General features: G+C 34.2%; 1 protein-coding gene across 4 annotated transcripts in view; it reads left to right on the forward strand.

The window, feature by feature from the left end:
• LOC145934515 (lachesin) overlaps window positions 1–12,549 on the forward strand; it is a 172,988-nt gene that overhangs the window by 143,678 nt on the left and 16,761 nt on the right. For all 4 annotated transcript variants that reach the window (XM_083035009.1, XM_083035008.1, XM_083035010.1 and 1 more), the window contains exons 3-5: window positions 3,886–3,989; window positions 6,745–6,952; window positions 7,174–7,329. In XM_083035009.1, the coding sequence (XP_082891135.1) occupies window positions 3,886–3,989; window positions 6,745–6,952; window positions 7,174–7,329 (468 nt within the window). The remainder of the gene's footprint in view (window positions 1–3,885; window positions 3,990–6,744; window positions 6,953–7,173; window positions 7,330–12,549) is intronic.

Genomic DNA, 12,549 nt, shown 5'->3' on the forward strand with positions numbered 1-12,549 from the left:
AATTTATGACAGTTTGCGCAATAAAAGTTACCGTATTCCTATTCGCGCAATCGTATCCCATGATAGTACGCGTTGCATAACTCGCCTATACATATGAATGTATAACAGAATATTCGTTTTACACTCGACGCGACGTATACCGGAGCCGCGTACGAGATATTTCGCGGGGAAAAAACACAAATCACAGTGCACTATTATAATATTAATATAACTGTTGCTTAACTCTGCGTTTACTGCAATTTTAATAAATGCGGTCCTCGTTTATTAAATTTGTATGTGTTGAAAAATATATGCGGGTCTGTGTATATAATAATAGAAGCTTTTTTTTTCTTTATTAACATTTGAATAATTACATCTGTTTTTCAAGATTACTTGATTTGGAAAATTAAAATGCAATTTGTATATATAAACTTTCTTTTTAAGATTCATAAATTCAATTAATAATTAATAATTCAAATAATAATTTGGAATATTATTACAAAAATCAGAACGCGTAACAAGATAGCAAGAACAACGTTTATTAAAGTTTGAAGAGTTTTTTTTTAAATTTAACTATGTGATATTACGGTGAAAATACATTACTCATTGTGTAATATGATAATTATGCTCGTATAAAAATTAATGTTTATAACGCAGGAAAAAAAGAGTCAAATTTATCTGTTGTAACGTAATTGGGGATAACGAAGGAGTTGTACATATTATGCGAAATTCGTAATTTCTTTATGTCTGTCGTATAGAGGAATGATTGTTGCGTAAATTATATATATATATATATATATAGCGATGAAACAACAAAAAGCAAGGGGGGAGGGACGGACAGAGTAAGAACAGAAACTTAATGAGAAACCATTGAATCACCTTTGGCATCAAAGTCTGCTGCCAAACGCTATTGCGGTTTCCGATGCGGTTAAAGGTGATGAAGTGTGCTAAGAAAACACCGAAGTGCGCCCTGGAAAAGTGGATAGACAGACGCAGGGGCTTGACTCTGAGGCAAGAAGCGCGACCCTTAATTTCGTTTCTCGTTAAATCGTTCTTTAACGAGAAAATAAGGTCGCCTTTGAGTCGGAATTCTTGAAATACGAAGACGCGATTTCTTCTGCGATATACGATAAGTCGAGCGAGAGATGAGACGTGAACATCGCGGATTAAAAGCGACGTTTTCCTTATCGCAGTTATCATTGATATAGGATTTTGCAGTGTAATCTGTTTGATCGCGGAGCATTTCTCCGTTCTAGGGAAATATATACTTAAGATCTATAATAAATATTTGTGTGTAATCTCGTTAAATTATATATGTGTATCGTCTCTCGTAGTAAAATAAATACGTTGGATAAATAATTTGTGCGCGTTACCAGACATTTCGTACTTCAAACTTACGTGGTTATTAAAGTAAGACAAATATTTTAAAATCACGCAAGATAATAAATATTTCTCTCAAAGCGTTTTACAGCTCTTACGCGTTTTATGATGATTGTTATTTCCGTTTACATTATGCGCGAGTATGCGGGCGCGCGCTTCTATTAAATACCTATTCCAAAGCTGTTCGCAGGTACGTGCGGTGGCAGAAATTCATATTCATTAACTGCGGACTGTTATGCACGAAATTCACGATATATCTAGTATGTAATGTATTGTGTCTTTCGGAGCTGAGTCATGTTATTAAGCGCTTCGTGCTATACCGACACATGGGTTTACCTTAATCAAAGCTTGTTAATCAGTTTGATAACGACTTTCAGAGGACGTGCTTGCGAATTCCAGCATTCATTCGATTCTGACTCTCATTATCATTAACACGTTGAATGCTGTGACGGCTATCGGCATTATGACGATGGCATATTTCATTGATAAAACATTGTATAAAATTTAATGTACTGTAATTAAGAGAAGTTATATATCTCGCCAATAAAACGAGATAACGAGTTTACTTATTTAGATCATAACTTTAAATAGCGCTTTAGAGATTCAGGACAAACTTTGAGATATCTACATACATATAGAAGAGACACTAATTGAGAATCAGACGTGGTAATTAAATCTCAATTTTTTTTTTTCTTTTAATGTAATTTATTAATTATTTGAAGTTATACGTTTCAGCTGTCAAACTATAAAGTATGGATTGTAAAAAGAGATTTCTTACAATCAAATAAAAGCATATACATAAATTAAATTAAAGCGTATATATGATTGTCAGCTTTATGACGAAGAAATGTAATATTTTTCTCAAAATTTGAAGATTTAATTATTCATTGAACTGAGGGAAATATCTCTCAATAATGATCCAAGATGGAAAGATTTTAAATCATATTAAAAGTTTTCTCTCAATCTCATCTTCCCGATGTGCAGTGTAATCCTCATCTCAACTTTAGCAAAGAGAAAGAAAAAGAGGGAGAGGGAGAGAGAGAAAGAGAGAATGGAATTTACAAAACCATTTATTCTGACATTTTACTGCGGCAATGAATTTCGAGTTGCTTCAAGCGCGTTACTCTTTTTTTTTTTTTTTTTTTTTCTTTCATTTTCTGTCGCCGTAGGCGCGACAATTAACACTGCGAAGTGTTTTATAATAAAGCACTTGAAGGCGTAATTAACGCTGTCCTGTATCCGAGCTGTCGCGCTTAAAAGACTTAAAAGTAACTCAAACTTATCTCGAAGCCTGTCTCCCCGTTCTATCTTTCGCTCTCTTCCTTTTACGATATTTTGTTTTCCCCTTCTCGCCCCTGATTTTGCTTTCTCCCTTCTATCCTTCTGTTTCCCGTTCTCCGCGAGTTCTTTGTGCCCATAAATAATTCAGATGCTCGGGACATCGTAAAGACATTAACGAAGATAAAAGCTTTTAAGGAAGACCAGCCTGAATTCTGAACTCGTTGTATCGCTCTAACGATAATAACTCCGCAATCAGGTCCGACGATGTATTGTCTAGGCATACGTATAGGTGTGCCAGCATCAAACATACGTACCTAAGTGAATAATAGTCGAAGTGATTAATCAAGTGCTTAGCTTGAGACAGATTTATCTTGATCAGATGCATGGCGCATCAGCAGAAAGGAACATTTATTAACATGAACGGTATCAAGCAATTATTGATGTTGAAATATTCTTATCCACATCTTTTCGATAAAATTATGTTTAAAATTACTAATTATAAAAAATAACATTTAACTTTATGAAAAATAAGTCACAAAAGTTTAAAAGAAAATTATTAGTTTGTTTTAATAATATTACTTAAAATCTTCTCATAATTAATATTTCATCTCACAGTCGCACAATTATTCAGCAATGAATATTAATTATTTCCACGTAAAGTAACGTATGAAAAATGTAAATGAATAATAGGAGCTTATTTACTAATTAATTTACGCTGGATTCTGTTTTAGAGAAAAATTAATGTTTGTAATGGCTGAGGCGTAACAGTAATTTAACAGATTATGATAAATAGGCACCAGTTACACCAGCATAAGCAGAAGTGTGTTAATTTTCTATTTGAAAATATTTTCTATTTCTATCTACAAATACAACCACACAAAAAGAAACACACACACACACACACACTAAGGGCTATAATTTCAAAAAGAGCAGCAAATAATTTGCTTTAATTAAATTTATTATTATAATTATCTCAGGCAATCGTTGCAACTCAATTTACGATTCTTAAATTAGATTTTTTTTCTGGAAAAATGTTCCTACTCGTTGCACGTGACGCATATGCCTTTAAGCATACCTGATAGAATTTATAATATAATGTCATATATTAAATATAATTAATGATTAAACATAAAAAATAGACACACAAAATAAAAAAATAAATATTATGTCTTAATTATTTTAATTATTTTAATAATTTATTTCTTATTTAATTGTATTTTAAAATGTCCAATTTTATTGTTACAGACACCGAATTACCCCGATTCGCCGAGGAAGTCCAAAATGTGACAGTGAGCGTGGGACGTGATGCTCTGCTTGCTTGCGTGGTGGATAACCTACGACATTATAAGGTACTTTAAATTAAATCACGTTTTTGTCTTTATTATTTTATATATGCCAAATGTTATATCGAATATTGTTGTCGCGTAATTATCCAAATTGTTTTTCCATTAAATTCATTGACAGAAATTATTTAAAAAATTAATGGGAAAGCTTTTGAAAGCTATTGTAAGGTGATATGCTTGAAATATGAAATTACCTTTTAGTTTTGAACGTGTGTTGAATTTCATATGAAACGCCATTATCGTATAATTATTCCTGTTCTCGCCGAGTTAAATTCGGTCCATCGATTGAGACATTCAGAAAAATTGAGGTCATGTATCTATGTATATACTACGTATGACTATAATTGAAAATGTCAGAGTTTCCATAAAAGTTTCCATATTCTCAACTCTAATTTTTATTTTTTGCATTACAATTTTTTGCTCAATTCATATCGTACGCAAGATAAAAGTGCAGATAAAGATATGTGATATATGAAAGTAGATATGAAGCGAGAGAAAAATCTGCTAGTACTAGCAAACATCTCTCTGTCACTCTCATATAAAGATGTAACTAATGCGTCTTATTTGCTGCACATTAACATAGATATGACTAATATGCAGAAATAAACAATGCAGAATGTTATCGTTAAGATAGTATTTTCGCGCAAAATTGCCATTGAGTAAGATTCGAAGTTTTCTTGCCGCTTCGTAGAGAAGCGCTTGCACAAATTAAACGAAGATAATATCTGCTGAAATCCCTACGGCGTTTATGGTCCGTAGACTGCGAATTGGACGGTCCTAGTTTACGTACCGTTATCAAAGGCCTTGCATAATTGCTTCATTTTCCTTCAGTTAATTGAGATGACGTAACAATGGGATACAATTCGTTCTGCTGAGTAGCGACAACACTTACTGGATACAATGCAGTTCGCAAGGAAAAGGGGAGGGGGAGGGGCATAAGCTAATAACACGTTCCTTCTTTCTCAAGATGGTGATCAGAATCAAGTAGAAGTTTATAAATTATTCCATGTTTCGCGAGCTAACTAACTCTATTTCTTTTTCTTTCCCCTACCTCGTACCCTTCGCGTCGCGGATTTCTTCATTTCTTATTAAACGAGTTAAATTAAATTCATACATTTCCTTTAAGCGTATTTCAGAAATGTTCCTCGCTATATGTAATATAATCTGCAAGGTATTCGTCACTCGTCGCTTGAAAATTTAATGAGAGCTGAAAGATTTATATCCCCGTCGTTCGACGAGCTTTCGCGCTCCCGGTATTCACCATGCATTCCGAGGAGAAAGCATATTCCGCATTCAAAAATTTTCTTTCGACGGCATTTTGATTCTACTAATTATTCATTTTTCTATAATTGAAAACTTTTATGTTGTAGAAAAACGTTAAATATTTTTTACACCAAAGCTGAAAAATGTTAAGCTTATAATATAGCTTAATATATTATTATAAAACATTTTTTATTTGTTACGAATAATTTCAATCTTAATCTATCCAACGCAGCTTTGGATTCAAAATTAAATTATAGTGTGTTAATAAAAAAATATTAACTTGTAACCATATTTATATACTTATAAAATTATTAATAATATTTCCCTTAATATACTTTAAAAAAATTAACGGAATTTAGCTTTGTTTTTATTTCCAAAAACATAAAAATTATTAAAATATATCTATCTCAAATTGTTTAGATTTTTTCAATTTTAGATTATCTACGTACTCTTAGTTCTTTTTATATTTTAAATTGCTCAACATTTCATATTTTCCAACTATCGTAACAATGTTATGTTTGACGTAAACCGCATCATTCGTTACGTTAATAAGAATATGTCTGAAACTTGTGTCGTGAATAATATAAATTGTTAAAATAATATTATTATAAAAAGAATACTACACATAACTTATATGAACAGAAACGTATGTATGAGTGTGTGCTCAGATGTCTTTGTGCATACAGCCATCGTAGTCGCACGTATATAAATATATAGTACAAGTATATAGACGTGTATATAGGTGAGAACTAAAATATTCGCGAGAGAGTGAGTTGATCTTTTCTACGAGCGATACTCTGCAGTCGTAGTACTGGAAACACGAAACGTACTCGAGCTGCACTCGCGGTGGAAATTATACTGTAGAATTCGCGAGACTTCAGGCATGTTTTGCATGCTCAAGAAACCTCTTGCCTATATATCGGAAACTCAACGACGAAAGTGTGTGAGAGTCAGTGGTAGGAAGAAGAGTAAGTAGTTCTAAGTCTCCGTCAGTTCTTTGAGATCCATGTAGAGGTTGAAGAATACAATCTTGCTCGATTATTGGATTGAATAAGAGGAAAAAAAAAAGAAACACTCTTTCAATAAAAAGAAATATAAAATCAGACTGTCTCAAAATTGTCGCAGACAAGAAGGATATATCGTATGTTATGCGGGTCTCGAAACCCTATAAAAGATATTGTATGATTGAATCCAACATTAATGCCGTTGTGAGACACATTATTTTAAAATAACTCGTAATATACATGTATTACATTTTTTAATTTAAAATAATAAGCTCACAATGTTTGTAATTGTATTAATTTGTAAATGTTTATCTGATTATTTCGTCATTTAGTATTAATGCGCGAGAGAGATTAATTCCATATCTAATTGCCATAATTAAATCGATTAGAAATGAGAGATGCCTATATTGAACAATGTTTTAATAATTGAGCAGCTAAAGTAAAAGTGTAAAAAAATAGAATTTAAGAAAAATGCGTTCTGTCTTTTGTTTCAGGTGGCGTGGGTGCGCGTTGACACACAAACTATATTGTCGATTCATCAGAATGTAATTACTCAGAATCCACGAATTTCGCTAACATATAATGATCACCGCTCGTGGTACCTTCATATAAAGGACGTTCAAGAAGTCGATCGTGGGTGGTATATGTGCCAGCTAAATACGGATCCTATGAAAAGTCGTCAAGGCTACATACAAGTTGTAGGTAAGTGACGCAATTTACGCAAAATATTCTCCGATGTCTACATATTTTTTATTTGCATTCGAAATTAATTAAATTTATTTGCAATTTTTAAAAAAATTATATATATGTTGAATACAAATCAGTGATTATATAAATGACTAAAGAATTCATACTATAAGAAAATGCGCAAAAATATATATAATCATCGTAAAATTAATTTTTTAAAAATATTTATGCCGCAGTACCACCGTCGATTATTACTAAAGACACGAGCACCGACATGGTGGTCCGCGAAGCTTCCAACGTGACGTTGATGTGCAAAGCGACCGGATATCCGGAGCCTTACGTTATGTGGCGGCGGGAGGATGGCAAGAACATAAATTATAATGGCGAAAGTGGTGAGTCTCAATTATAATTCACTATGGTTTATATGAATAATCGAAATGGATAGAGACGCGATGATTTTCGAGGATTAACGCCGGATATAAAATAATCATCATCGCTTTCATAACACTGTCGAAAAATGTGCCGGTCAATATCGCGGTCAAATAATGAATAATACTGAATTGTTCGACGCCAAATTGGTACTCTCGTTTAAATATTCATCACATTCAGTTACAAGTTACATTTAAGATCATCGATGATATGATTCAAAGCATCATATTACAAAGTGCTAAAGTTAAAAAGTTCATAAATATTTCTGGTATCTAGGAATTTATAAATGACGTATTCCAATATCTTGAATAAAATATTTCAAATTTCATACAATTTTAGCAATTTCTGAAGTTGAATCATTGAAATTCAATAAGATTGCTATTTTGATTATTCTTTATTAAATTAATCATATGCTTATTAATATGCTTTAGTAAGATTGTTAGTGTGATTATTTTTTATTTCATAAAGTTCCACTTTTTATACTCTTGTGTCAATATAATTGAAATTGAATAGATAAATAAAAATAATTGAATAGATAATTAAAACTAATAAACGTGATAAAGCTCGAAAGCAAAACAACATGTTAGCCATTAGCTAACGGATAATATCGTGATAATTAAATTTATTCTGTGTAATATGGAGTATTTTATCAATTTTCCGATATCGAATACAACTATGTTGCATGTTTATATCAATTAACTCGATTACCAATAATTGAGTTTATTTTAAATACACTCACTTCTTATGCTTCACATTTAAAGTTATTCATATTATTAGCAATATCATGAGATATTACATACTTTTTATTTGTAAATAATAAATTTTTATGCGAGAAAATACATACAACTATAAAATCTAAATGCTAAAAGGTACCATCCATCCACTAACGCTGTGCTTTAACGATCAATTATTCCTCTTCTGCTCTGACATCAAAATTCGGTCGAGTAAGCCATGGCCAGAGCGCAATTATTCAGGTGCGGTATAACCGCTGTGTATCGCCAAACTGCACTGTAATGTGTCCAAGAGTGCAGTTGCAATTTGCAGCTAGCTGCTGAGATCAATACGTAGAGATATAGCTATGCTACGCGATAAAGCTTCTTCGATTTCTGCACAAATTTGATAAAAAACGTATGATTTTTATTTGATTATGCGAAAAATAAGCATAAGATTATTTTAATAAAAATTTATTGTGTTAATTTTCGCTGTGAAAGTCGAATAGTTAACTCCGACATAAATAATGGATCGATTGAATAGCGCAGGTGTGAGATATTCTTGTCGTTCCAATATCCTGCAAATAACATTATGACATAAAAACAAGTTTGTTTTATTAAGCCCGATGACGCTAGTCATCCTCTTGATTACTAATTATAAAAAATACAAATTTGTCCATCGATCGGGATACAGAAAAGCGAGACATCAAACTGTCTGGTAGATTTCGAAGGGTTTCCTCTCAATAAAGGTCCGGTTTAATTTCTACGCTAATTTAAATTTTCATTGCCCTTCAAGCATAGGCCGACGCCGACGTTCGGAGAGGATCGTCAGATCGTAAACCACTATCCCATACTAAACTGATCGTATAAACTGTTATTGATAAATATGGATGTCGCGTTCTGATATGGAAAAATAGCGTAACTTGATCTACTGATTATCCACTGCTGAAGTGATTTGTGAGATCCGATGAGATATATCTTATTTAAGATTGAGGAAATTTCTTATATGATATATGAAGAACAAATTAGCATATGTGCATTTATCAATAAATTCATATGATTAATTTTGTTTCTATATTTATTTGTCATTTTATTTTGAATTGCTTTAGTAATTAATTGGTAAATAAGACTCTAACAATAATTACAATAGTGATTTTGTTTAAGAACTCTTATATAATCAACAGAATAAAAATAAGAGAGTTATTATTAATCTTAATACTGTAATTTTATCTTGTATTATTTTTTATTGTGTACAATTTTACAATTTTTTTTTATAAATATTTTATTTTACGCCAAAAAATGACAATTATTATTTGCATTGAAATTGATGTTATTACATATGTAAAAATTTTATATCATTGGACGCATTATTATCAATCCACGCTAAAATTTATTAAAATTAACAATCTTAAACAGAAGCTTATGTGATAGAGAGTAAAAAAGAAGAAAGTAGGTACATAGTATGATTTTAATTATACCTATTAGCGTTTTTTCTTTGTCGTAATGGAGAAAATAACACATAATAATATAAATGCAATATTGTTTTGCAATATTATCAATGAAAATGCATTTTTTATAATTTCCTAAAGAAGCATCCTCGATTATGCCTGAAGGCAAATTTATTTCACGACCATAGCAATGGTTTCTACCGTTACTTTTGGTAAAAGCACCTGTGCTTAAGTACCATTTATTAACATGTAAGCATCGCATCGCAAAAAAATGCATCTCTGCGCGGTGCATTATTTCGTGATGCATTCGAAGGTACAAAGTTATCCAATTTTATCCTAAATAGAAGATAGTCGTTGAACACAAATGTAATAGAAAAAGTCGATAATACAGGGGAAAAAGTGAGCATTAACTTATGTAATAATTTTAAATTAGGATAATAAATACATGAGTGACAAATACATTTATTACTTTAAAAATATTTAGTTATAAAGAATTTGTGAAATAATAGCTAAAACTAAATAAGTTGACATTTTATTACTGCCTTAAAAAAAGTAATAAACTTTTATGTTCGCGCGCATCACATATAGAGCATGAGTGTTGAGAGGTTTAACATCTCTTAAAAGCTATGAATACTTTATTTATAGCGAACCATTACATACATCATCTCTATTTACATAAATTGTCTGCTTTCCAATAACATATATTTGTATTATATTTTTTCCAACACCTATTTTTATTTTTTTATTTAGAAAAGTCAGTTTCCGCAAGCATCAAAACGCGAATCACTTGTTATATTTTAAGCTGCTTGAAAACTTTCTGAACTGACATTTTTATTAACCTTTAAAGGTTTCGCAAGTCCTTAAATGCTTCTCGTTGGGATATTAGGTTTGAGGGGAGGGAGGCAAGACTTCTTATATATAATAGAACCTAAAGTGGATTTTAAAGTGATTATTATCAGAGAATAAAGAAGCCATATACTAGTATTATTATTGCAATAAAATTAAACATGAAGAAGATATTGTTCACGATATTAAAAACACACGACTCTTTGCAAAAAATATTTCGTAGAGAATTTTATCAAAGATTTCCTTCAATATTTTTAGAAATGAATTTTCATCTCATATCTGCAATTACGGATCTGTAAAATTGCCATACATTGACGCGCAATCGTTATCAATCGACGCATAGGTAGGCGCCTTCTGGCGAACGAACGATCCGTCATTCGAGAGAAGCGTCAGATTATCGGTGTAATTGGACGAAATATCGCGGTGGTGAATATGGCTCGCGTTCGAGCCATACGACGGCGTTACTAACTGATGTGTTGGCCTCTAGGGCACGAGGGATGGGCTAACGCCATTACTCCCCGCCTGATAGCCTCCAGACACCCTCTAACCCTCGAAGAAAGTATAGATGGTTGTCGACTTCTCTTGCTTCTCCTCGGGTCGAAGCTGGCTCTCGCTCTCTCTCTCTCTCTCTCTTTCTCGCCTCGCTTCGGAGGCGAAGGGACCGAAAAAGAATGGCCGAGAGAGATGAGAAAGCAAATCGAATTTAGCAAAACTATCGTAGCGCATCGAGGCGCCGTCGTTGGGGATGGTGCGCCGGCGTTGGTGTTGGTTGTGGTGCGAGGCACCTGCAGGTACGAGGGAGATTTACCTCCGGCGGACAGGCCGGAACTGATCGTGCGGAAGGACGACGGTGGGGGGAGGGAGATACGAAGGGGGGGAAAAGATAAAGGAAGGCGCGGGCGGGAAATTAGAGCGCCGGCGGCGGGAAGGGCAAATAAACCACGAGGACGGTGGAAACGAATTGTCGTGCTACTCTCTCGTGTCCTTAATACGATCGTTCATAAGAGCGATAACGTTCGTGTTCTGGGAGGGAGTCGAAATTGGTACAGGCGGCCAGAGTAGAAGGTATTCGCATCCGATACCACGGGATGAGGTTTACCTGCTACTAGAAGATGCGAAACCTTCCTGTCCTCGATAGTTATGGAAACGCGTACTATACATCGACATTCTCGTCGAGCTCGTTTCGCGTGCTTCGTGCTCGGAAAACGCGATTTGGTTTCTCTCACCTTTTCACAGATGTACGAGTTTGCCTTGGTCGCCACACACCTGCACTGATCGCTACCTGTCCGCCATTCCCATCAGTACCAACTGATCGGGCGAATCGGTGGTGTTACCCTCTTGATATACGAACGAACTCTAAACTTGTTTGCGCGCATTTGTGTGTGTGCGTATATATGTGTGTACATCGCGCAACCATCATCCACCATCATCCACCCTCATCTACCCTCGTCTCGCCGACACGATTATCGCGGATCAATGTGGCAGCACGAATGTGATTACGTGTGTATACACGAATTCTTATACATATGTATGTATTGTTCACCGACCGTTAAATGTATATACATATACATAAAGTCATGGACTTGCAGGCATACACGCCTCCTTTCGCCCACCTGTTTAGATCTACAAAGGAGTGAAGATAACGGGAGATAAATAGATATATAGATAGAGATGGAGAGAGATATGCCTCGAGTATTTCCGTTACCGATCCTCTCACGAGTCTCCTGGCAAGGCTTCTCCGTTAATGCGACCACGGCTTGTCGACGCGAGGCCGACATAACGCGACGCGACTGGAAAATCGAAACTGACAACGAGCTGAGTTTCCCGCCAGTGTGCCGGGAGACGAACGTACAGGAGAATAGGAGGCGATGTGCATCGGGTATAAAGCACGGCGCAAAGTCGGCTATACTCTCGCACTCATTTTACGCGCACACATCCAACGCTCGCTCAGTTCTGTGCCAGGACGAACATACCCACATACATATATATACACACTGATATATATATATATATATATATATATATATATATATATACCACCAGGCTCCAACCGGTATCGAACGTTCCAATGGCGGTGGTACGCCAATGCTTGCGGTGAGAAAGCACGTTACGTTTTCTCGTTACCGTTTGAGGTTCCTTTGTGCCTTCCAAACCGCTGGTAAAGTCAGCGTTCAGCACG

This window comes from Prenolepis imparis, unplaced genomic scaffold (genome assembly GCF_030444845.1).
Source record: "Prenolepis imparis isolate NDT839.2.m4 unplaced genomic scaffold, iyPreImpa1.0 SCAF_3, whole genome shotgun sequence".
Classification (NCBI taxonomy): Eukaryota; Metazoa; Arthropoda; class Insecta; order Hymenoptera; family Formicidae; genus Prenolepis; species Prenolepis imparis.